The sequence below is a fragment of the Lissotriton vulgaris genome, chromosome 12, assembly GCF_964263255.1.
Source record: "Lissotriton vulgaris chromosome 12, aLisVul1.2, whole genome shotgun sequence".
Taxonomy (NCBI): domain Eukaryota; kingdom Metazoa; phylum Chordata; class Amphibia; order Caudata; family Salamandridae; genus Lissotriton; species Lissotriton vulgaris.
The window spans coordinates 64,991,021-65,018,548 of NC_141700.1; the positions used below are offsets into that span (position 1 = coordinate 64,991,021).

The following is a 27,528-nucleotide window of genomic DNA, read 5'->3' on the forward strand; positions in this document are numbered from 1 at the left end:
TATACCCTCCATCTCCCCCCCCCAGTGGCTTCGTTATCAATGTCTATCAGGGCAGAGTCAGAAGGCGACTTGGGCCACAGGCAAATGAGGCAGCTAGCAAAGGAACAAAAACATGTCTGGGCCCATGCTACGCATTCCATCGGTGAAGGAGTGGCCGGGAGATGGCATGACCAGGAAACAAAACATAGGCAATTACCTAGCCGCCCTCTAATTGGCCGGAGAAAAAGCAATACAATAAGAGCGAGATGGGCCAGATGGCCACTATATGTACATTTGAAACTTTGTGGAATCAGAATACCTGATGGCATAGTACAAGGCACTATGAGGAACAGAAGGGACCCTAGGTATATTGTCCACAGGAACGTTCAACACAGTTAAACAAGCACAGCCTCCCCAGAACCCCCCCCCCCCCCCCCCCCCAGTGACCTCGCTATTAATTGCGATTGAGGCTGAGTTAGTAAGCGACTTGGCTTTCAAACAAATGCAGTGGTAAGCAGAACATCAACCTCATCCCTGGGCCCATGCATCGCAGCTCGTCAATGAAAGGATGGTGGGGAGACCGCCTGATCAACAAATAAACCATATGCAAGTATCTAGCCGCCACCAATTTGGCCAGAGGAAAAATAACATAGCAAGCGCGTGAAGGGCCTGATGGCTACCACGCTTACTCATGAAATTGTGCATTAGTAGAATACCTGGCAGCATATTGCAAGGCACAAGGAGGAGCAGGCGGGACCCCTGGAAAACCGTCCACAAGACCATGAAAAATAGTACAACAGAATATGTAGAGCTCGGAATAGAGTTGCTGTCAATGGCCAGCTCTGTGGCAATGTCTATCGCACTTATGTGCAATGGTGAGTCAATGTAGCAAAAGTCAACGGTCAAACACTGGTGAAGATGAGCACATATCCATTACAGGGTCAATATAGGTACAATAAGACTGAGTGAGCGTAACAGGCTCAAACAGTGGGGTACATTACCATCTCGTTCCGGGTTCACCTTTCGACAAACTCGGGCAGTTGTTCACAGTCATTTCTGTACGCTTGTGTTACCTACAATTGAGCAGGTATAATCCGTGTTAGGCCGGCAGTGACTAGCAGTGGTTAATAGGTGCGATAGATTACCATCTCAGTCAGATTCCGCATTTTGTTCATCTCGGGCTGTCTTTTTCGCCTGCTTCTTTGCGTTTTTTACAAATTCCATTGCTGCCTTAGGGTTCGGCAAAATGATAGGTTTTCCTTCCCACGTGACCCTGAGTCTGGCTGGGTACAACATGGCGTAGACGATGTTCAACTCACGCATTTTTGCCTTCGCCGAAGCAAATTCTTTCCGCGCTTGCTGAACCGCAACTGTGTGATCCGGGTAAAATTCCAGCTTGTTCCCCTGGTGCGTTATTTGGCCCTTCTCACGTGCAAGGCGAAGGATGGTGTCTCTGTCACGGTAGTTCAAAATGCGCGCGACTATGGGCCTGGGAGTCGCGCCCGGAGGAGGCCACGGTGCGAGAGACCTGTGAGCTCTTTCAACAATGAAGACTGAAGACAGAGCCTCCGTGCCGAATAAATCCTTGCATAGTTGTTCAACATAGAGTTCCATGCGCCCAGTGTTGGTTGTCTCCGGAACCCCCGTGATGCGCACATTATTGCGTCTGGAGCGCGCTTCCAACTCTTCCTCCTTTGCACGTATCACTTCGAGTACTCTGTCCATCCCATTACATTTTGTCGTGGTGGCTCTAGATTCGTCCTCGACCTCCGAGATCCGCACCTCGGCCGCATCGAGCCGTTCCCCATGTTTCTCGAGTTTGTCCGCCATGCCATCCATTCTGCAAGTCAGATGATCGAGCTTGCCATTGATATCCTGCAAGTTAGATTGAATGGCAAGGAGAATCTTCTCCATGTTGTTGCTGGCGGGCACGTCAGGCGGACCCCCACTCTCCGCCATTGCCTCTGCACCCTTAGTGGGCTTCTTTGATTCAAAGCTCAATTTCGGTTGCTGCTTCTCCGGCCTCACCATCCTACCTCTCGGCGCGATCTGGGTCTTAGCGGTCTGTCGTGTGGATCTCGTCAATGCAGTGACCGACCCCGTTGTGGCTAGGAATGTTCCTGCCAGGCGGAACTGAGGGGTGCGAACTCGGCCTCGCGGTGATGTGGTGGCCTCTCCAACACCCCCACTACCCTGCTGAATACTATGGCTTGCGAACCACACACACGCAGCCTCGAGATGGCGAAAGGAAGGCGCCACGGGGATACCAGCTAGCGATAATAGACCAAGCCCTAGCAATGGTAGTCCTCAAGTGGCGAATTGGGGACCCGAGCCCGCCAGGCAGGGCAATGGCGACAAGCAGATACAGTATAATTGCGAGCTTTCCCAGCTGGATCTCCCCAGGTTGTTTACTCCACACGCATCGCCATCAAAGCGCCCCCCATGGGGCGAGGTCTATCTCACAGCGCCCAGAGTGTGCAATAGTGCGCTATCTCACTATCTCGCAGGGAGCAGTTGCCTCAGCAGGGTGTCTCAGTATAGCGCAGTCACCACGAGGCGGGCTTGCCGTGACCGGAGTTCATTTCGCGCTCCCCGCGCTTAGTAATCGGGCGCATTCACACAGGTGGCGAGCACGGGGCACGTTAGTAGCAGAGCCCTCAGTCATGAAGGACTCACGAGTGATAGGGCGCGTGGGGGCGAAGCCCCTATCCACCGCCTCGTGGACACCACCGCCACTCACCAGATCCCTCGTTGTCCGGCGGGGTCACTTGAGCCTCTGCAGCCTGGGCGCTGCCATCTTGTCGCCTCCAGGTCTCGGGGGGCTCCGCTGACGCTCGAGTCTCAATCCCAGCCTCCAAGTTTCGCACAGACGTGAGACCTCACTTTACCTCACGCGTCCGATTTCACCATTACGCCGCACTGCCAGACAGCTGTGACCTCGACGAGGGTCCCGGAGGCAGACTGTCGGTTCATCGGGTGGCCGCCATCCTGACCGTTGCTCTCGCTCGCGGGTGCATTTTGCAAAAATCACCCGCTGCTGTCCAGATGATCAAGCGCAGAAGCCCACAGCTGCTGCTCCGTATGTTCCGAGCCACATTACTGCAATTTTGGGACGAGTCCGGTCAGTTTCGGTGTGTGTTTTACTGCAGGATGTTGGACGTCCGGCGGAGCTGCGATATCACACAGCCATTCCGCTGTGCGCCCCCTAGCGCCTAAAAAAAATTGATCTACATTACACTGGAACTTGTGACTCCAAAAATGTTATTTACGCCATCAAATGCCCATGTGGCAAAATATACGTTGGTCAAACGGAAAGGAAGATAAAAATAAGAATGTCTGAACACAAAAGCAGCATTCGCACCAAGAACATGAAATCTTCTGTGGCCACACATTGGCTTGAATCCAACCATCAAATAGCACAATTAAAATTTACCATACTGGAGATACTCCCACAACGCTGCGATATGGATCCCGTCAAACAGCGCCTACAGGCTGAATTGTTTTGGATCAAGAAATTAAATTCCCTTCAACCAACAGGGATTAATGACAGAATCGAATTTTCATGTTTCTTATGACACTGCAGCACAACATTGGACTTTGAGGCCCTTTCGCTCCCTCGTCATATGCATATGACATTCAGACTTAAGTTTCAGCTTGCTGGCCTCCTTATTTAACATTAAGTGCAGCTTATGTATTTACGTATTTATTTTTCTCCATATAGTTTGTCCAGTTTTCCTCCCAATATCACACATGTATCCTTACTAAAAATGTATTACCATACTCCACTCTCTCAATATTTTCTCACATCATTCCCATTTTTGTCTCTATACACGCCTCATATACCGTATAGTATTCCTTGTTTACTTCCTTGTTTTCACCACCACGTGATCGGAACTTTCACCCTATCAACACGCAGTTTCTTGTGTACTTCCTGGTTTAACCACCACGTGATAGAAGCTGCATGTTGATAGGATAAGGGTTTCGAAGTTCCCACAGCTATCGAGCCGGTGTTTCACAATTCAACATTTTTCACTTATTATTTCACTTTTCGATTTTCGTCTATTTTCCAATACCATCAGTCTATCTATTCTCTTGTGAGTAGCTATGTATTTGTCGTTTTCATATTTTTGCCTCGCGTTTTCCAATATCCCGTGACTCAGCAATTTGGATTATAAGAAGCCTCACGATAGGCTTATTGTTTATCCGACTGGTTCCGCGTTTGGAACGCCGTGAAAACCTCGCGTTACATCAACAGTAAGTTTGTCATTCTGTGCTTTGACCTCGGTTCTTTTTCTTCACTTTATGCTCTAACTTAGTCTCTGATAGGGTTTTCACTCCCAAAACATCCTACCGCTCAGCACGCTAAACTAAGTTGACATTTTGTTCACCACCATCTAGAGCTGGCTATTAAGTGTGTAATTTTTCTATGTGATTTCGTTATGCACAGTTTGTTATATGTCTGCCACGAATTTTATCTTTACAATTTATTCCATGAAGTGTATTTTGTTTGCAATGTGACTATATGAATCTATGGTTTGTTTTCTGAATTCTAAGGTCCTGTATGCTTTCATTCACAGGCCCCTGATGAAGGGTTATTCTGTTCAACCCGAAATGCATTGGGCATGATGTAATGCAATTAATTTTTCATGATTTCAATGAATTACTCAAAATATTTGAAAAAGCTACACACTTTGAATCAATAAAATAATTTGATGATTCCAACAGTTTGAAGACTCACTAATTTGAAAAACTAAAGGTAACCAAAGAAGCGAAACGAGTGAAGAAACTCCACAGTTTCATGTTAAATGAGCGCGCCCTTCGTGATCTACCAATCACATATTCTCATAAACTATATTGTTTCCCTTGGGTTACTAGGCTATGCTCAGTGGTCCACTTAGTCTGTATGACAGCTATCTCCTGATCTACCACTTTAGATTGAAAAAAATATGTTTGAGGCATGTGGCTGGAGATACACATGCTTTGCATACTCCTGTCATCTAGTGTTGGGTCCAGATGTTGCAAGTTGTTTATCTTCGAGGTACGAGTCACGAGGTAAGGTGACTCCTTCTTTCGGTGATAGTGCGCATGGGCATTGACTCCATTGTTAGATTGTTTTTTTCCGCCATTGGGTTCGGACGTGTGCTGCACTCCGGTTCAAACCCGTTCCTCGGGTTCCCCTCGACGCACAATCCTCTCTACCCTCAACAGAATTGTTTCCGTACGCCTTCCCACTTCTCCGCGTATGGTTTCGACATCGGAACCGACCATCCATCGTAAAAGCTTCATGGATGGTCTTCGAGGCCTAACCGCGGCAAGTCAGCTCTCAGTCGATGGATCAGACTCTGTTTACTTTCTGTCCTTGGTGTCACGCAAAGTATCTACGGAGGCGAAACCCTCTGGTTCCAAGCAAAAGTCCGGCTCAGATCCTAAATCCTCTGTGCCAAAACCTAAGCAAGCTTCAGAGCTGAAACCTTCCATGAGGAAAGGCCAGCCTCCGTCGGTACTGAAAACACCGGCACCGAAACAGAGACCCCTTCTGATCCAAAAGTGGACACTATTCCGTTAACACCATATCCAAAGCAGAAGAGGCTACATATTAACCCCGATACTGGTCACAAAATATAAGGCCTCTCCTACAGATCCTATATTTATCTAGGGACAATTGCCTATAGATTCCCTAGTAGTACCTAATGCTCATAAGCGGGTGAATTTTCAAACATCAGGAGATGCTCCTCCGCCAGATAAAGAGTCTAAATTAATTGATGCTTCTGGCAAGTGCATAGCTGGTCAAGCTGCAAATCAATGGAGTATTGCAAATACGCTGAGCCTTTTAGCCAGGTATATCTGAAAGAAAAAGGTTAGTATTAGATTCCTTACCTTAGAATATCCCAAGGCGTCAGACTGGATCCGGAAACTTTTGCGTAGCAGTACCCCTGCGTGTAAGTAGGCGTCTGTCGTCGTAGGCGCCGGGACTCGCGCGCTAACGTCAGTTCTACTTTTTTCCGCGCCCGCAAGCGCAGATCCAGAAAAAGTGGTACCCTTTAGTCAATTTTTGACTAAACTTTTTCGATCATTTTTGATCCTTTTCGAAGTCTAACGACTCCGACGGTGCCGGTAGTGATGGCCGGGTTTAAACCCTGCGCCGACTGATGTCTGTTACCGACCCCCACCGCCGGTGTCTTCACTGGCTGGGCCTCGACCACGAAGACAAGGCCTGCTCCGACTGTCGAGCCCTGGTGTCTAAAGCTAGGCGGGAGCGGTCCCGCAAGCAACTAGAGCTCCGGCAGTCGGCCCGCGCCGCTCGAGGTCCCGGTCCGCGAGGAGGTCGAGGGACCGGTCGCGGGGTCGGAGCCACCATAGCTCTGAGAGTCGTCCTCGGTCTTCGGGCTTGAAGTCCTCAGGTAAGCACAAGAAGTCGAAGAGACGTCATCGCTCTTCCGACTCCCCCCGACACTCGCGTTACGCGGCCGGGGGTTTGGGCGACACCGCCCTCGCGGCTCTGTCCGAGCTGCGGGCATCGCAGCCTGCTTCATACCCGTCGGTCCCTGGGCAGAATGCGACGCCGAAGGAGATCGAGGCCTTCCTCACGGCCATGAGGTCGCTCACTCCTCCGTCGGGCTCCGCAGCGCCTTCGGGCCAAGCGGGTCGGGCGCATCGGCACCGACGCCGCCGGTGACTTCGGTCCCAGCGCCGCAGGCCCCCGCAGGATCCGGATCGTCGCCTGTCGACCTCACGACCTCGCCGGTGCCGTCCTCGAATCCCTCCCTCGATTCGGGTCCGGTGCCGCTCTCGACGCCGATGGGAGATTTCTACTTCTATGACCCGACCCCATACTTTGGTCCGGAGTCTTAGGAGATGGGTGGCGAGGGGGATTGGGAGGGGTCTGAGGACCCTCTGGCACAGGAGTGCCAGTCTTATCAGGACTGGACAGGTGAGCTAGGGGAGGCCAGTGGTCTGGACACCTCGCCGGACACTGGTTTTGTCTTCCCCCCCTACCGTGGCTACGGAGGAGGGGGCTGCCTATAGTGTGGTACTGACGCGGGCGGCCAAGGCCTTGGGCCTGGAGCTCCCCGTCGCGGCTGTGAGGACTAACCTCCTCACTGAGGTCCTTAAACCGCAGGCAAGCTCGGCCGAGCCTCTGCTGCAGTTTAATGAGGCTTTTATGACGTTCTTCTTGGCACTTGGTCCAAGCCTGCTACAGGTCAGCCTGTAGATAGGAACGTGGCCAGACGCCACCGCCCGGCTCCGGGCGACCCTTGCTTCCTGTCCACCCTTGCTTCCTGTCCACCCATTCCACCCCGGAGAGCCTGGTCATCCAGCCCTCTAACTCCCAGACCGCATTCCCGACGGCTCCCCCCAATCGGGAATCCAAGAGGTACGAGCAATACGGAAAAAAGGTATTCTCCCTGAGTTTAGGGCTGCGGTCAGTCAACACCGCGTGCCTCTTGGGCAGTTATACCCACTCTCTGTGGGACACGGTCGCGGACGTGCTGCCACAATGTCTGGCGGAGGTCCAGACTAAACTCGCCCAAGCCCTTGCAGAGGGTCGAGATGCAGCAAGGTACTCCATCCGGTGTGGACTGGATACCATGGACTCTCTGGGCAGAGCGATGGCAACAACGGTGGCGATTCGTCGCCACGACTGGTTGAGGTCCGACAACTTTTCAGCTGATGTCCAGAACACCCTTATTGACATGCCGCTTGATGGCCGTCGCCTCTTTGGCGACAAAGCAGGCCATGCGCTTGAGCGCTTTAAGGACTCCAGGGCTACAGCCAAGTCCTTAGGCCTCTCAGCCCCGCGCCAGCAAACGACTGCTCTTCGCTCCTTTCGTGGCCAAGGAAGGGGCGCCCCAATACGTCCTGCCAGCCACGGGCCGTAGACCAGGCCCGGACTGGCCATAGCGGGCACCGGCAATTCCCCGGTGCGCCGCAAGGGTGGGGGCCGGTTTTGAGCCCCTGGGGGCCGATTTTGTTACAGTGCCGTTTTTGCAAAATCGGCCCTGTATCAAAATCTGCCGAAAACCGGCCCTAGAAAAGCGCTCGGCGGCACCTCCAACCCCCCCCCCCCCCGAGTGGGGAGGGGGGGCCGGCCGAGCACTTTGCCAGGGCCGGTTTTAGTTCCCAGTCCGGCCCTGCCGTAGACTACCGTCCAGCGCGGTGGCGGATGTGGGAACCGCCGTGGCGGCGGTCGGGGACAACGGCGAGGCCAGTCCACACCCGCCCCTGCAGCATCCACCTCAAAACCTTCCTAGTCCGAGCTTTCAGGCCCATGTGACACCAGTGGGGGGCAGGGTTTGCCATCACTACCTCCACTGGCGCACTGTCACATCGGACAGGTGGGTGCTGCAAATCATCCGAAGGGGCTACTCCCTCCCCTTCGAGGCGACCCCTCCAGCCATGCCACCGCGTGTCGGGGGATCACGTGACACTTCTACGAGAGGAAGTTATGGCCCTCTTGGCCAAGGGGGCCATCGAGCGCGTGCCTGGGCCAGAAGTAGGGTGTGGTTGCTACTACCACTACTTTCTGGTACCCAAGAAGGGCAAAGGGGGCCTCCGCCCTATCTTGGACATGCGGAACGTCAATGGCTTCCTCCGGCAGGAGAAGTTCAAGATGCTGACACTAGCTCAGGTCCTAGTTGCCCTGGACCCAGGAGACTGGATGGTAGTGTTGGACTTGCAGGACGCTTATTTTCATATCCCTGTCCTGCCGGCCCACCGGCGTTACCTGCGGTTCATGGTAGGTCACGAGCATTTTCAGTTTACCATGCTCCCCTATGGCCTTACCAGCACCCCACGGGTGTTCACGAAAGTGATGGCGGTGGTCGCAGCTCATCTGCGCAGGTTGGGGGTTTCAGTCTTCCCCTACCTTGACGACTGGTTGTTGAAGGCGGGCTCGCCCCAGACAGTCGTCAGCCACCTCCATACTACGGCCGACCTCCTGCACCTGCTGGGGTTCTCAATCAATGTGCCGAAGTCACACCTGTACCCCTCTCAGAAGCTCCTCTTCATCGGAGCGGTTCTAGACTCGGCGCAGTTTCGGGTTTATCCTCCCGAACAGCGGGTTCGGTATATTCAGGCTCTGATTCAGATCTTTCAGCCGTTATCCCGAGTCTCAGTCAGGTTGACGCTGCGGCTTCTGGGGCTGATGGCCTCCTGCATCCTTCTGGTGCATCACGCCAGGTGGTGGATGCAGTGGGACCTGAAGTTTCAGTGGGCCCAGCATCAGAGCAACCTGTCCGACCATGTCTTGATCTCGGAAGGCACTGCAAGACAGTTGCAGTGGTGGCTCACGGACCGCAATTGGGTCAGTGGCAGATCCCTCTCCCTACCCCAACCGGAGCACGTAGTTGTGACGGACGCGTCCCTCCAGGGCTGGGGTGGCCACATGGGAAAAGCGGAGATCAGAGGCCTCTGGTCTCCGGCAGAGTCCCGGCTCCACATCAACCTTATGGAGCTGCGGGCGATCCGGCTTGCACTGAAGGCATTCCTCCCCTCTGTCCGGGTGAGTGTAGTGCAGGTGTTCACGGACAACACCACCGCCATGTGGTACTGCAACAAACAGGGCGGGGTGGGGTTGTGGACCCTATGCCAGGAGGCTCTGCGCCTCTGGCAGTGGCTGGAACATCAGGCCGTGGCCCTGGTGGTTCAACACCTGGTGGGTTCTCTGAACGCCAGGGTGGGCGAACTCAGCCGTCGATGCAGGATGGATCACGAATGGCATCTGAACTTGGACGTGGCGCAAGGCCTCTTTCAGCAGTGGGGAGAGCCTTGGTTAGATCTATTTGCCACAGAAGAGAATGCGCAATGTCATCAGTTGTGCGCGTTGGAATTTCCAAGGCGGCACTCGCCCAGAGATGCTTTTCGCCGCGAGTGGAGTTGCGATCTGTTGTACGCCTTTCCGCCTATACCACTTCTGCCCGGAGTGCTAAAGAAGATCAGGCGTGACCAGGCCCAAGACATCCTTGTGGCTCCGGACCGGGCACGAGGATACTGGTATACCGAGCTACTCAGTATGTCTGTCGATCCCCTGATTCGTCTGCCTCTTCAGGAGGACCTTCTGTCGCAGCAGCAGGGGACGGTCTTCCACCCGAACCTGTCTAGTCTCCACCTCCATGCTTGGAGATTGAGCGGCGACAGTTGAGGCCATTTGACTTGCCTCCTGAAGTTTGTGATGTCATTCTGGCAGCCAGGCGTCCCTCCACAAAGTCGGTATACGCCTGCAGGTGGAACAAGTTTGTGGCATGGTGCACAGCGAAGGCTGTGGATCCCCTTTCTGCCCCTCTTTCTGAGGTTCTCCTCTTCCTTCTTTCTCTTGCCCAGCAGGGCTCTGCTCTGGGCACTATCAAGGGCTACCTTTCTGCCCTTTCCGCCTTCTTAAGGCTACCTGATCAGCCTTCTTTGTTCAAGTCCCCAGTTGTTAACAGATTCTTAAAGGGCATCACTCATATGTTCCCCCCCTGTTCCTTTCGTGATGCCTTGTACTTACTTTTCTGATTTCTGATGTGCGCTCCCTTCGAGCCACTTCATAACTGTTCTCTCCGTCTTCTTACCCTTAAGAATGCTTTCCTGGTTGCCATCACCTCTGCCAGGAGAGTGAGTGAGGTCCAGGCTCTTTCATCCAAGCCTCCCTTCCTTTCTGTCCATCCGAACAAGGTTGTGTTGCGGGCAAGACCCTCTTTCCTGCCCAAAGTAGTCACAGCCTTCCACATCGGGCAGTCCATCACCTTGTCCACCTTCTTTCCACCTCCGCATCCCTCTAAAGAGGAAAAGCGGCTCCACCGTCTGGACCCAAAACGTGCGCTCTTATTCTATTTGGATCGCACACGCCAGTTCCGGGTGGATGACCAACTCTTTGTTGGTTACGTGGGCTCTAGGAAAGGTCGGGCGATGCACAAGCGGACCGTCTCTCGGTGGGTCATGCATCAAGGTATGCTACTCCTTGGCTAAAAAGGAGCCTCCTGTTGGGCAGAGAGCCCATTCCACGGCGGGCCACGGAGGCTACTACTGCTCTTGGCCGGGGAGTCCCCTTGCAGGACATCTGTCAGGCAGCTACGTGGGCCTCGCTGCACACGTTCGCAAGACACTTCTGCCTGGACAGCCAAGTCCGTCCTCCAGGACTTTCTGGTGTGATTATTGGTTCGCAGACCCACCACCGGGGTTGGTATTGCTGGAGTATCTATTCTAAGGTAAGGAATCTAGTACTAACCTGTTTCTTTCAGATGCACACGTTGCTTACCTTCGGTAACGATATATCTGTAAGAAACAGTAGTTAGTATTAGATTCCTTACCGCCCCACCCATCCTCCCCGTTCTGCGAACCGATATCTAGGGTTTAGGTCATCCCCTTTCAGGGCCCTAGTTTCATGGCACCAGTGTTGGTTTTTATCATGGCTCTGCGTTTCTGGCGCGGAAAAGCTGTGTATAAGAACGGACGTCAGCGCGCGAGGGCGGCGTCTAAGTACTCCGGCGATGTCATCCCGGCGCCTACGACACCGACGACTGATGCGGAGCCGCAGATGACGCCTACCGACGTGCAGGGGTACTGCTACGCAAAAGTTTCCGGATCCCGTCTGACGCCTGGGGATATTCTAAGGTAAGGAATCTAATACTAACTACTGTTTCTTACAGATATATCATTACCGAAGGTAAGTAACTTGTGCGACAGGACACACTGGGACAAAATGGAGCAATTGCTCCAATATCTCCCAGATGAGCATAAGGCTAAGGAACAGGACTTAGTAAATGAGGGTAAGCTCCTTTCTAATTCCTCTATACACTGTGCTCTAGATGCTGCAGACACCGCAGCTAGAGAAGTTAACACCAGCATCCTGATCAGGAGACACGCTTCGTTAAGGATTTCAGTGTTTAAACCTGAAGTCCAACAATTAATCCTTAACACACCCTTTGATAAAGAACACCTATTTGATCATAACGTAGACCAGGAGTTGGAGAAAATGAAGGACACTGAAGTAGCTAAATCTATGGGAGCACTCCAGAGTACCTCCAGCAGAGGCTCCGTTCGTCTATCCTTTTACAGAGGGTCAAAAACACAATCTCCAGATCAAAATGCCTCGACTTACAAAGGTAACAACAGTCCTCTCCCTCCAGAGTTTTTTTTAGGAGGATTTAGAGGCAATAACTTCAAGGATAGGGGTAAGTGCAACACACTCGTAACTCCCCTTCCCACAACAAACAGCGGCTGGCCCATGCTTCCCTCTGATTACACCGCACCTGTCAGGGAAGACTTCAACAATTTCTCCCCGTTTGGCTGTCTATAACATCAGAAAAATGGGCGCTTGGAATTATCCAACGTGGTTAATGCCTGGAGCTTACCAGCAACCCCCCAAACATCCCACCTTGATCTCATAAGTTGTCTCCAGAACACATACACATGCTGAAACAAGAGGTCCAGTCCCTCTTATTGAAAGGAGCAATAGAGCCGGTTCCAATACATTACCAGGGCTCAAGGGTTTAATCTCTGTACTTTCTCATCCTCAAAAAGGATCTATTCTGGATCTCAGAGAGGTCAATTGTTATGTACTGTCAGAGCACTTTCACATGGTAACACTTCAACAGGCACTCCCACTTTTACAAAGAGCAGACTTTTTGTTTACCCTAGATTTAAAAGACGCATATTTTCACATTCCAATTCATCCGGCTAATCGCAAATACCTCAGATTTGTGATAGCAGACAAGCATTACCAATTCAAGCTGCTTCCCTTCGGAGTGACTACAGTGCCCAAAGTTTTTACCAAATGTCTGGTGGTAGTCGCTGCTCACATCAGAAGACAACAAATTCCTGTCTTCCCCTATCTAGACAACTGGCTTATCAAAGCCATCTCTTATCACAACTGTCTACAGCACACACAGATAACACTAGATCTACTTCATCAACTGTGGATCACCATCAATGCTCAAAAAACGCACCTGCATCCATAACAGATGCAGTCTTACAGGCCAGTCTAGACACAGTCAAAGCCCTAGCATCTCCCAATGTAGCCAGAATCCACAGTATTCAGGCTATGATTCTACAATTTAAACGCAAACAAGCTTTACCAGCCAGAGTGTTCATGCAATTGCTGGGAAATATGGCGTCTTGCATTGCAATTGTACCCCATGCGAGGCTTCACATGCAGCAGGCCGGCCTTTCATCTACCCTATTCCACAGATCGTGCTCACGGCAGACGCATTTCTAACAGGTTGGGGGGCTCATTTCAAAGGTTGCGCAATACAAGGCCTCTGTAGCAACAAGCACACAACTCTCCACATCAACCATCTAGAGCTTAGCTTTTAGCAGTTTTTCTGGCTTTTCAAACTCACCTCATGGCCAACACTGTCCTAGTCTGAATGGACAACATGACAGCAATGTATTATGTGCACAAGCAAGGGGGGACACAGTCTCTCCTACAGTCAACACTCGCTCAAGCCATTTGGAAGTGGGCAATCCATTACAAGATTTATCTTCTGGCAGAACATCTCCCAGGAGTAAACAATCAAATTGCCGACCTCCTCAGCAGAAGGAGACAGCAAATTCATGAGTGGGAACTTCGTCCCCAGGTTCTCCTTCCTTATTTTCACAATGGAGTTTTCCACTGATAGACCTGTTCGCCACAGTCGAAAATGCAAAAAGCCCACGCTTCAGCTCCAGTTTCCCACACCTTCTCTCAAAGGGCAACGCCCTATGGATGAACTGATCAAGGATATTTGCCTACGCTTTTCCGCCTCTCCTGCTCATTCCATTGTGGTTCAGAAACTCAGGCAAACATCCCTCACACTAATTCTAGAAGCTCCCACATGGGCCCGTCAACCATGGTACACCACCCTGTTGGAGCGGTCAATAGTTCCACATTAAAAGCTGCACTTCACCTCCAGTCTCCTCACACAGAACCATGGAGAAATAAGACATTGAAATCCCAATGAACGGAAATTAGCAATCTGGCTCCTGAAGTCATAGAGTTTGGTTACTTAAACTTACCACCAGACTGAATGAATATTCTAAAGCAAGCAAGAAGGCCTGACACCAGAGCTTGCTATTCAGCAAAATGGAAAAGATTTGTTTTATTCTGCAATAACAACAAAATCAATCCTTTAGATGCTTCTATACAAAACATTAACTGTTACCTGTTACATTTACAGCGAACAGGACTGGCGTATGTGTCTATTCATATGCACCTTGCAGCAGTAGCTGCCTACTTACAGAATAGGCAACATCTGTTACTGTTCATAGTTCCAGTAATTAAAGCTTTCATGGAAGGCTTAAAAAGAGTAATACCACCACGGATTTCTCCTGCCCCAGTGTGGAATCTCAACATTGTTCTCACAAGGCTCATGGGTCCACCTTTTGAACCATTGCACACGTGCCCTTTGCAATTCCTCTCATGGAAAGTTGCTTTCCTCATTGCCATTACCTCCCTGAGGAGAGTTGGTGAGCTACAGGCATTAACTTTAGAAGAACCCTTCTTTCAGCTTCACAAAGACAGGATAGTTCTCCGCACCAACCCTAAGTTTCTTCCCAAGGTTTTCTGCCTTTCATATAAACCAATCAGTTGAGTTACTAGTTTTCTTTCCTCAACCTGATTCCGTAGCAGAACACGCTCTTCACACTCTTGAGCTTTACTGTACAACATAGACAGGACGAAAGACTTTTGCAAAACAACTGTTTGTTGCTTTTGCTCCACCTCACAAAGGCAATCCTATCTCTAAATCTGGTATTGCTAGATGAATTGTTAAATGCATTCAAACGTTCTATGCTAAAGCTAAGAGAACTTTGGTTATACCCCCTGGAGTGCATTCCATTTGCAAAATAGGCGCTTCTGTGACCTTTTTAGGTAACATTCCGCTAACTGACATGTGTGAGGCAGCTACATGGTCTACACCACACACATTTACCAAAAACTATTGCGTAGATGTGTTGGCACATCAACCAGCTAAGGTAGGCCAAACAGTACTTAAAACTCTGTTTTAAACAACTGCAACACCTACATGTTAACCACCGCTTTGGGAGTATACTGACTGCTTTATAGTCTATGCAAAGCATGTGTATCTACAGCACGCATGCCTAGAACGTATAATGTTACTTACTGAGCAAACATCTGTTCTTGGCATGTAGAGCTGTAAATTCACATGTGCCCACCCGCCTCCCCGGGTACATGGAGTTGTTGCAGTTCTTAATTATACATTTATATGCATGGACATCTCTATTCTTTACTTACTAACTCCATTCTCACCCTCTTGCGGGAAAACAATCTAACAATGGAGTTGATGCCCATGCGCACTATGACGGAAAGGAGGAGTCACATTAACTCATGACTAGTAAAGACTTCTTCGAAGAAAAACAACTTGCAACCATCTGGGCCCAACACTTGATGGCGGGAGTATGCAAAGCATGTGAATCTACAGCTCTACATGCCAAGAACAGATGCTTACTGGGTAAGTAACATTATCCTTTTCTGTGTGACATTTGAGATGGGCTACTGTTAGATGTAAATGACCCCAAAAGTTAAAACAACAATATCTTGATCTCTCAGAGACCACTGGTTCTAGTCGAGAAATGTCAATGCATTTGTGGATTATTGAGCTGTAGCTATTTTGCTGTGTAGGTTTGCGACTCCCTGGAGTTTAGGCTCATTTAGTCACAAGTTCAGAGGTGCAAGCAGCAAGAGGTCAATGGCTGCGAGGTAAGGGACAGCCCGGCAAGAAAGTTGAAGGAGTGAGGATAGGCTCGAACTCCAAACAGGTAAGGTTGTAATCCGGGCTTGGATAGGAAATCACAACCTGGACCTTCTGTTGAGACCCGATTAATCTGGATACACACCGGAGGGTGAAAAGTGTGCAAGTTACAGGGCACCACTGACTTTTAATGAAAGGAAGAGCAAAAACGACGTATTACTATTGCTAGCCAGTAGCCTCTTCCACAGGAGTTTAGGTGGGTGCTCCCTTCTGAATGAGTTGCCTGGGGATCATGAAGCATTTTCCCATCTTCCCTCAACCGCCTGGACGTTTGGCAGAGAGCACGGCAGTCTCTGTGCGGTGGCCAGTCAAACCCACCACAAAAAGGGCAACTTAGATGAAAAATGGGACAAAGTTGTCCATGTTTGTTCTTTATGTGGTATGATATTATTTAATTAGTCGTGATAGGGTCCGTCCAGCACTCTTGTTTTTTTGTTTGTCTTCTTTGCGGTTTAATCTTTTCGTTGTGGTGCACCATTACCTAGTGTTTTAGTCTAAAAACACTTCTTGAATATGTTGCGAAAAGTGAGACACTGGGAAATCCCGATGTCTAAATTAGACATCGGGATTTCCCATTATTTAATTAGTATCAGGCAGACTGAACATCCCTTTAAATTTGCCCTAAAATTGAATCAAGGTAGTTTTTTCATTCCCTATGAAAACAGCATAGCTTGGGATCCTCTGCTGAGGTTTTTGATGCCCGATGGGAATAGATAGTGTGGCTATAGTCTGTGCAGTTGTGGGGAAGGGTGGCATTCTCTGTTGAGTACCTAAAGAATGGTTATTGTTGTTTGGTCTTGTAAAGTGATAGATCAGCATATGTTGCTTCAGGGTGACAGAAGAGGCTCCATGAGGGATTAAACGTTACCCCGCCATGTACCCAGGTGGAGTGTGACTCTTGTATTCCAAATATTTAGTCCTTTTCATTTTTCCTCTTCACAGCACCCTCAGCAGCGAGACGGGCCCCGAGTGCTATGAGCTCCAGATCTGTGTGAAGGACTACTGCTTCGCTAGGGAGGACCGGACTGTGGGCATTGCCGTCATGCAGATGCGAGACATCATGCAGCGAGGCAGCTGCGCCTGTTGGCTCCCATTGGGCCGGCGGATCCACATGGACGAGACAGGGCTCACCATCCTGCGCATCCTCTCCCAGCGCAACAATGATGACGTGGCCAAGGAGTTTGTGAAGCTCAAGTCAGACACACGCTCAGCCGAGGAAGGCAGTTAAACCCAGCAACATTCCTTCATTTACATCCCACGTTGTTCTACTTTACCTGGTCATGCCCCAGTTGAGTTTGCTCATAGCTTTCTGCAATGTGAGTACCCCTATCAGCCGCAGCCAAGATTACTTCAATAATCCGTGGAAAAAATATCATCAAATGGCCCCATTTCAAGAAGGCAGAAAGGGGGAGGATTGCGGGGTGGTGGTAGAGTAAACACAATCACTTAGCAAATCCAGGACCAATATGTTCTCTGATTTAAACGATACCATTTGTCAAGGCTTCAACCTGGAAGGAACACTGAAAGCCTGCATGCTGTGCCAGTGGCAACAAAGTTTAACATGGTTGCATAAGTGCTGCACTGTTGTGTGACAGAAGATGCAAGCTACAAAGGATGGAAGTATGTCTGTAAAATAAAATTCCATCAACAGAATGAAAGGGAGCAGTCCAATATGAGTCGCACAGCCTGCAATTCCCTAGTTAAAGGGTGTTCTGGTTTCCTGGGAAGCTAGGAAGCTTAGTCGAGTGCATTTTAAGTTGGAAGGAATCATTACTGGCGCCTCACTCGCAGCCTAAATAAGTTTGTCAGTCCAGTAACATTCATGCACCCCGTGGGTGTCTGACTTACTCCTCTGAGCTGCTGGCGCAAGGGATGCCATGCAGTAGTCTGAGCAAGTTGTGTGCACCATGGACCAGAGAGGCAACTCCCCCATCTGTACAATCAATTTAGGATTGCACCATACCTCAGGCACTTTGTTTCCAGTTCTGGGATTTCTTGTAATAAATTACTGTTATACTCTGATTTGTTTTTGTTCTCTGGATATTACAGTCTGGGTCTTAGTCTTGTCTTAAGTATCATTCTAAGGAACAAGTACCTTTCCTTTGGGCATAGGATTCCATCCAAAGAGCTTCAGGTTTCATTGGTAGAAACCATGTTTGCCTCCCTTGTAGACAGACATTTGTAAAGAGATTTTGTTTTGAATCTCCGTCTGTGTTTCCTTAGCTCAATACCCAGATATAAGGCCACGTAAGTAGGAAATGGAAAACTGTCTTGGTTGTACCAATAGCTTATCCACCACTTAAATGAGATAAATCTTGTTCAGAAGATGCATCTCTTTCGAGTGTGGAACATTCCCCAGAAAATTCGAGGAAGCAATATGCCCACAAAGAGAAACATATTATTGCACTAGCTTTGGACTGTAGAGTATTCCAATTCTGATTTTGTAAGTAATATCTATAACCCAAAAGCTGGGCTGAAATTGCATTCGGTATTGGCAGCCGAAGTTACCACATTGGTGAAAAAATGAGCACATCTTTTAAAGACAGCCATATAAGCAAAGCAAAGGGCAGCAACTTGACTGTAGAACTGTCATAGTAGGCTATGATACATATTAGAGGCAAGCACAGTGGATGCTTTTAACATTGCTCTAGCAGTATGTATGCTGGGATGGGAGAGCTTTAGCCCAGTCCACAGATTACTAATGCGACTGATTCTTATCCAAAAAAACACTAGTCGAGAAAAGAATGTTATCTCCAGGTGAAATCGATTTCTCGTCTTCCCATGGAAGAATATTTCTCAAGCCTCCAATATCTCAAACCTTTTCAACCCGGACATTCTGATATAGTTTTCATGTAGGTTTCTTAGCAAAGTGATAACTGGTTGCGAAAATGATTTGTATTTGAGAGGTGAGGTTTGATTTAGCACAAGTGTTATGGAGCCTGGCCGTAGTAGACTGAAGGCCAACCCATTCTGAGGAGCTGGCTTTAAAGTGATAGACAGATTAAACCTCTGATGTCCAGAGCCACTGACATTCTTTAAAATGGATATCCTTGTTACCTACTAACAAAAATCATCTTGGCACATTTTCCTACGCGCAAGTCTGCCAAAAATAGCAACAGAGCCAACATGAGGCAACTATAGGCCTGCCATAACCCCTTATCCCTCCTACTCCTCAACACCACCCCAGGCTTGCAAGAGTTCATGGAAACTAAAGGTAAACCTGCTGTATGAATGCCTGTAAGGGAGCGGGTCTCCGGTCAGGGCCAAGTGTTGAGTCACTATTCACGAAAGATGCCTCTAAAATGAACAAGAGTCAAAAAAAGCGAGGAAAATTCCTTCAGCCTAGGATCAGCACACTGCCTCACTCTGCCGGCCTTGGACCCCCATGTTCACCACTACATTAGTAAACTGATAGCTCCTAGAAGGGCTACAAGTTGAATCATAATTTACATCCAGAATGTCTCCTCTGCTGTTGTAGTTCCTTCATTTTCTCAAAGATTTTTATGCTCTTTACCTTTCCTCTGATATGTTGTGAGATCCTCTGAATTGTGTATTTTTGAATGCTAGTGAGGACTGGGACTACACTGGCTACAAAAGTAAAAATTCTACTGGACTAATATAGAAAACTACAATGCAAATGCCCTCGCTGATCGCCCTCCTGGATGCAAGACTAAGCTCGGCATAGCACGACCTATAAAACTAGTGAGAAGTATCAAACAGTACAAAGCGTACCACTCAATCCTCTCAATATTAGTAGACCAATAATTCCTTTCCTCGCTCTTTGGAAACATTCCCAAGGATGTAGCCTGCTTTAAAGGTTGTTGCCTACAGGGGACACTGAATGGACCATGTTAAAATGTTCTCTTCGACAGTGGACTACATTTGCTTCTGACCAATTGCAATTCTCCTTTGTGGTTCTCTCATCTCCTCTCTAAATTCATATCCCAGGGCCAGGAAAACGGTGAGCCAGAATCTAGCTGTGCATTTGTACTGTAATCACCGCACGCCTTGACAAGTGCAGATGTCTAGTGAGAATGCTGCTTGTGCGGTGTGTGTTTAGCTAAGTATGATTGGAGCATTTGCAGCCTTCCTCGACCCATTCTGTTGGCTTGAGGTTGCCACCTGTTGTCAGACGTGAACCCCAGCAGTCACACGTAAGCCAAATTGAATCGCTGGGTGGGGGGTATTTAGAAGCAGTCCGTTTCTTGCTACTCTCGATGTTTCAACTGTAGGTACTTGGAAATAAGACTGCATGACTTGTCCCTGTTTCCTTCCCTTATCCCTAAGTTTGCAATGTTCCCTTATGTGAAGCCTTGATGCAAACCCAACAGGGTAAGCACATCTAGAATTGACCCAATGAAATATCTTTAGCCATGTCCTAAGGAATGTGTACCATAAAAGACATTGTAGACATTAAGCAAGACCATTATTTTGTACTTTATCATGAATTTATAGATCCTATTTTTGTTACAAACGTTGAGCATCTGTGTAAGAGTACTGCAGCCATTGGGCAGTAGCATGATGACAGAACTGGAGATCTGCTCTGTGGTTGGTCAGCAGTTGCCACTATCAAGAAATGTTACTGTGTCACTAGAAGTAACCCTTCTACTCCCAGATCTGTTTTGCACGTGTGTGTATGTATGTGCGTGTATATAACAACATGTATATAATGTTTATAGATACTGTGTTCTTATAACCCCTGAAGATTGCCCAGATAAGCGTGTGCATGCCTCAGCAGCATCGGTTACGCAGGTAGTTTCTGTCCCTACTTCCCACCTCCATACCACTTCACCCTACAGAAACTTAATAGGAAAGTAAATACATCTGCCATGATGTGCTTGGAGGAGACCTCCTGTCAGTCTTTAACTTGAAATTTGCCAGTATCCACCCACTTTCATGCCTCTGCCCTGACCCTGCACTCCACGGGCTATGTAGCCATGGAACTTGCCTAGAACTCATCTTCAAGTGGACCTCCCTAAACACTCTTATGAGGCTGAAACAACGCTCCTGCTCAAGATCAGTGATTCTTGAGGAAATGTAGCTTTCAGCTGTGGAACAGTAAAGCCTTGTGCGGTTCTCCCCAATAATACCATCAGAGGAATACAAATCCAGGAGCATTTGTAACAGAGGTCGGTGTCTTTCCCAATTGACTGAATGTGTTCCAAGCATTCACTACCCACAGATATGCTCAAGACTGTTAAGACAATTTTTAGTCTATATGTGATGTATGTGGCCACACTTGGAGTTCAGCATATCTGTGTGTAGTAAATTGGGCGTTAACTTCCAGTCTCCTTCCCTTGTTTTGCCCTTTATTTGCTTTTTTTTCCTAACTGAACAGTCTGCAATTGTCGAATTCCAGTGTCCGTGTCTGCCAGAGATAGTCATTCTCATCCATAGGCACCCTTTGAGAACTGCCAGGATACTGGGCTGGAGTCACAAACTTCATAGGAAAGAAACTTCTAAGGATTATGGCCACTGGGTGAACATAAGGAGCATTTTATTCAGGAGGGAATGCAGTAGCTCTGCTTTGGCCCCTCAACACACTGCTCACTGGCCCTTCCTACCTTGGTAGGCGGCCTCTTGCAATGGGGCTGTGATGGAGGCCTTGTGGCTCTTCTCTGATGGGTGTGTTTGGACACCACCTGCCAAATTATTTTGTTTGAGAATCCTTTCCGCAGTGGTCGCATGTGCACCAAATAATGTAGTGGAGCTTGTAACCACCCCCCACCCTCATATTTTGTGATGCTCTAATCTGTGGGAACCTCATGGGCGTGTGCACTGTCCAATCACATTTTCTACTTTGGGCAAGGCCATACAGCATCCACTGGTGGAGTACATGGCTCTTCTTCTGATGATGCGAGCCTAGTCTTGCACTGCTTTGGTGCCCACATCCATTAGAGATGCACTATTGTACAGAGACCCATCTGCTGCTTTTAGCAGACATTTGCAAAATCTGTTTGCCACAATTCAGAAAATCCAACCATCGTTTTTTTGGCATGGCAATCTCCTTCACCCTCTCGGGCAGAGGTTTGTTTGTGTATTTACAACCTCATATTGCGACATTTGGGCCGATGAACTCCCGTGTTACAGTGCAGTATTTTACATGTGTATATTTTATATGTAGGAAGATTTCATAAAGCGCTTCCCAAATTGCTGTGGGTTAAGCCCCTAAAAGACTTCCCTTTGGTTTTAGCCATTTCTCCGTCCACCTCCATCTCAGCCTCTTCTCTAAATGTACATAGGTGAGCTTGTGATACCCTGTCTTCAACCGTGGCTTGAATGCTGTGAACGTCAAACAATGCTTCTCTTTCTTTAATAGGGAACTTTTTGTGGTCATCCCAAACCCATCCCTAAGCAACAAAAAAAGGGCTACACCCCCACCTCTATCCCCGTCATAACTTGATTCCCAAATGAAAGAACTCCCTTGCGCTCTCTTCTCAAAGCACAGTCTTACCGCATAGCAAAGGGGGTAAAATGGCGCTGCTTACCTATGTCCACTGAGTTTGCGCATTTCCTTTCTGTGAAATTCATTAACCCTCTCTGTGGGACCAAAGCTTTTTATACACAAACTCTGAGCATCATTTGTTTCTGCTGTCACCCGCCATTTTGAAGCACTGCAGTAGTCTCCAAGATGGCTATCCTCTTATCCACACACCATCCATTCCTAATTGTGATTTCAGAGTTTACATTGGTTGACCACAGCAGAAGCATAATTCCATACCAATAGGACTCCTCCCTACCCTCCCCATCTCAAATCTATGTCCCCCCCCCCCTTTTTTCATCCACAGTTCCCTTTGGAAGAACTTTTGTTTGGCATGTGATCAAAATGACTCCTCAATAGAGCACACTAACAGGCACCCAGTGTTTCCCGTGTAAGTTAATGGAAAATGAGAAAAAATTATGAAACTGAACATGGATGCATGATGTTGAGATGTTTTGCACTATTTTGACTTTTTTGGTCTCTGTAAAAATATTTTATTATAACTGACATTAAAAAAAAAGCACAGTCTGCTCTGGGTATTTGCTTTTATTTTCTAACCATACTTCTTAGGACTAGGTAAAGTTTCTTTGTATGTTTTGTAGGCCAAGAAAGACAAGTCTGAGCACAGTTTGGTGAAATGCACCAAATAAAGGGACATGATATGAGCACACATCTAGTTGTCTTTCCCTAATCTTGTGTCACAAGCAGTCAGCATTTCAGAGCGTCCCTTCATTTGAGGCTTCACGTTGTTTACCTAATCTCACATTACCAACAACCAGGTTTCCAGGATGTCCCATTTTTTTTTAAGGTTCTAGCCAGAGGAAAGAATAGAAGTTTGTCCTCTTACCGAATCTTACATCATCAACAGTAAGATTGCAATGACTCTTATGCGATGGCATGTGGCTGGGTTGTAAAACCTATAGTGATATTGTTAATCCGGTTACCAGCATAACCATATCCCGTAGCACTGGATCTTTCATAGATTAACATGCTTCTTTCCTTCCCCGCTGTCAGACTTGGAGCTCCCGGCAACATCACAAACAGCAGCACACACATTGACACTCATTGAAACTTCTCTTAATCCATCCAATCATTATATATGATCAGAACCCTGCTGTTCCCTTCATGGATCCTTCTGACTGTCAGATTTTCTACCGCACGTTCCATATGAAGAGCCCGCTTTGACAGTTCTGTGAAAAAGAGAGAAAAACAGAAGGACTGCAAACATTTCATGTTATGGCTGAAACAGGTCCTAAAAAGTTAACCCCTTCGCTGCTTCTGTCGGCCAACGGCCGTCGCTAGCACTACCTTCGTAGTGCTGCGCAAGTCCGTTGGCCGACGTGGTCCGCCCACTCAATGGAACGCCCGCACCGCGGTGGAATGTCCGCCGCGATTAAGGCCTGTAAATCATGTAGAAGCCGATTATTTACGTGGAGGGTCCTAATAAATAATGCTTCGGCTGCTTACACCCTGATCCCAAGTCAGCATATTGTAGTATTTCTACATAGACTTTAAAAGATCGTGAGAGGCATTTGGCTCTTGCCATTTTGGAAAAGGAAATGGGAAGGGTGCAATATCAAAGAAGCAGGATACAGACCTTCTGACCGCTGTTAAGAGTCAGACATCTAGCCTGAAGCACTCTAGTGAAGTGCACAGAAAGTATAAAGGAAAAAGTAGAGATCCTGAAAAAGAAGAGGAACCATTAAAAACATCTGAGTTAGTGTTGCCGCCAGATGGTTAATTGTCAAGGAAAAATAACGATGAGAGCACGTCGATGGGATACTAGTGACAATTGTGGAGTAACATGGTGTTGTTCCTTGAGAAGTAGATAGTATAGGATAAAGAGAGCAAAAGCGATATTGAGAAATGGAGAAGCGTCTTTGTTGATAAATGCTGCAACGGATGCCTCAACGTGTGTATTTAGGCAGGTTGGAAAAGCGACTGCCATGCAGAGTTATGGCTGGTTTAAGGTCTCATCGTTTAGACCAGAAGCCCAGGCATGCGAGAGGGACATAGCTTTTAAGACTGCAACTTCGCTGTGTATGCTGCAGAATAGGCAGCCAAACAGAGGATTTAAGAGACAATTTTTCTGCCAAGGTCAGAGGCAGCAAGGATTGATTTTCCGACCCTACACGCAGTATGGCTCATATGGCTAGTACAGTTCATATGTACAGAAGGGGAGGCAGCAAGGACAACAGACAGGCGAAGGTTTTAGTCGGGGACAGGGAAGAATCCGAAAAGGTAAGTCCACCTTCAAAATTTGAGGGCAAAGGACCATGGTTTCCTGGGAAGGTTTGTCTCCAACATTCAGCTGAAGCTGGAGGAAGAAGGCAGTTTTATTTGAGAGTTTGGCAACAGATAACATCAGACAGATGGGTATTGGACATTGTAGAACATGGTCGTGTTCTTGAATTTGATGAGGATTCACAGTCAGAGCCGTCAATAAAGGAGAGAGACAGACATTTGAGAGAATTACAGTCTGAGATAGCTAAATTAATCAAGAAGAGAGCGATCGAAAGGGTGCAGTTGGAGGAAGCATACAAGGGCTTCCACTCAAGCATGTTTCTCGTTTTGAAGAAATCTGGACAATGGTGTTCAATATCGGATTTAAGGGCATTGAACCCATTTACATAGAAACAGAGAAATTCTTCTATTTATAAGAAAAGGAGATGAGTTCAATAGACATGGAGGATGCATATTTCATTATAACCATTCACAAAACACACTGTAAATATTTGTTTTATGGTGTCTGGTCAGCACTATCACTTCAAACCCCTAACTTTCAGTCAGGTCAGCCTCTCGAGACTTTACAAAATGCATGGCTCCTATAGCAGTGTTTGAGGAGAAAGGAAGGTATACTTGTCCCTGGACAATTGGCTTGTAAATTTCAAGCACATTTCAAAAGGCCAAGGAAATTACCAAGTTTACGAAAGAATCGCTTTTGAAATTAGGCCTTGCAATAAATATAAATAAATCGATCATGGAGCAAAGCAGGTAATTTGTGTTTTTGTAAGCGAGAATACCATCGAAGGCGATGGTGTTCTCATCACAAGAAAGAGACAAAAACCTAATGAGGTAGGTATCAATTTTGACCAAAAAAAAATTAACATTGAGAATGACTAAGGCAGTTCTGCTGAGAATGCTTAAGGCAGTTCTGCTGAGAATGACTAAGGCAGTTCTGCTGAGAATGTTTAAGGCAGTTCTGCTGAGAATGACTAAGGCAGTTCTGCTGAGAATGCTTAAGGCAGTTCTGGGGACTGCCTCCTCATTCACTCTGTTGATTCCTCATTGCTGCATTTGAATGAGGATTGTTCCGGAGGCGAAGGCAATGGCTGCAGAAAATTTGATGATGGGACGATCTAGTCAAACTAATTCAGATTATCAAGTATGCTTATCGCTGTTGAATGCGGAGTGAGAATATTTTCAAGGGTCAGGTGCTGCAATCAAAAAAGCAACAGCTGTATCGGACTACAGATGCTTCCATGATAGGATGGGGTGCATGTCTATGCAACATGTACGTACATGGTGTGTGGGCAGAAGAGGAAAAAAAGGTTGCACAAATGTATTGGAGTTAAGAGCAGTAGGTTTAGCACTAAGACCCTCTTGACATTTAGTAAGGGACTGTCACGATGAGGACAGACAATACGACCAGCATGTATTATATCTAGAAGCAAGGAGGAACAAGATCATTGAGCCTTTCAACGGAAGCGTAGAAGATATGGAGCTGGGCGATTGCAGGAGTGGGCAACGAAGAGGCAGTTCAGGTGAGCAGACGTGATGTAGATACACACGAGTAGGAAATAGACTCATGCCAATGGACATAATATTTCAAAGATGGGGAAAGCCAGAATGGGATATATTTGCAATGGACCAGACTTGCAAATGCAGGTGGTTTGCGACAAGATGGTTCTGCCCATTTTCAATAAATAGGACCGAGGTTTTCCATGCTTTCTCACCAGTACTGCTAATTGCAAGAGTAGTATGCAAGATGGGGAGGAGACGGTTTGCATTGCGCTTTTAGTAGTGCCTGCGTGGTTATACCCACATTGATATGCAGACCTATTGGAGTTGGGTGTAGGAAAGCCAGGGAAGGTTAAGCCAGATCAATTACTTTCAAGGAACAAGTACTTCACCACAATCCACAGTCGCTTCACCTGATGACACGGCTCATCAGGAATGACAATTTGGACATTTGCGAATTCCGGAGGATTGTAGAGAGGTTCTAAAGAAGGCTAGAGCACACTCGCTGTCAAGGATTGAATCCAGTGCGTATGGAACCGCATTAATTTTTACCATATCGGCTACATTTAGCAGAGTCAGGTTTGTCTTTAGTGTCAGTTGATAATGCACCATACAGTGACTGCAATTTATGTTAACATCAAATAAGATGTCTTTATATTCACAGAGTAATGTGTTTGTGAAAGGTTTATTTAGAAAATGTCCACTAGTACAAAAATGTCAATGGTTAGGGAGCTGAATGCAGTTTTGGCATCCTTGATAAAGGCGCAGATTCATAGCACAACACTAAAAGATTTGACATGGAGTACTGCCTTTTTATTAGCCATAACGTCAGCGAGAGTTAGTGAAAGGCAGGCTTTCTGTTGCAAATAACTATATCCCTTTTTTGTAAAGGAAAATTGGACTAGGATGACAAATACAAAGTTTATTTTTGAAGGCGCCGAATATGTTTCTGCTGCAAAAAATGGCATTTGCAACGTGTGTTTACAAATTCAGCCACGCCAGTTAAAAAGGCACTGCATTCATTGGACATTAAGGGATGTCAGAAGTTTTATTTACATGCAACTAAGGAAATACGAAACAGAGACTAACTATTTGTAGCCTGTGGTTTGATAAGTAAAGGAAATGCACTATCCAAGCAGACAGTTGCAAGATGCATTGAGGCATGGATTGCTACAGCTCTTGGTGTACTGCAATGGCTAAAGGCACAAAAAGTCAGGGCACATTTGAAAAGGACAATGGTTTAGACAGCAACTTTTTTGCAGAAGTATCATTGACAGACATTTGTAGAGCTGTGATGTGGCGCATGACACATGCTTTTGTTAAGCATTACTGTGTAGGCTTGCAAGTAAGCAAAGAGGCTGCAATGGGTCACTTGGTTCTCCGGAATCTGTTTGCATTAGGTAAGCCTAATTCCCGCCTTCAACATTTTGAGTGTTGGTTTGGTTTCAAGATTTTGATTCTATGAAAGATCCAGTGCTGAAAAAGGAAATACGTTTCCTACCTGTAACTCCAGTTCACCAGCATTGGGATCTTTCAAAGATTGGCTTGCAGCCATCAACCTCCCGTTTAATGAGTCTTCCAGAAATATGAGAAAGGAGC

At 47.6% G+C, this 27,528-nt stretch overlaps 1 protein-coding gene across 3 annotated transcripts in view; it reads left to right on the top strand.

The window, feature by feature from the left end:
- LOC147673314 (protein unc-13 homolog A-like) overlaps nt 1-22,716 on the top strand; it is a 182,282-nt gene extending 159,566 nt beyond the window's left edge. For all 3 annotated transcript variants that reach the window (XM_086947142.1, XM_086947144.1, XM_086947143.1), the window contains one exon: nt 16,650-22,716. In XM_086947142.1, the coding sequence (XP_086803268.1) occupies nt 16,650-16,935 (286 nt within the window). In that variant the 3' untranslated portion in view covers nt 16,936-22,716. The remainder of the gene's footprint in view (nt 1-16,649) is intronic.
- Nucleotides 22,717-27,528: the final 4,812 nt, after the last annotated feature.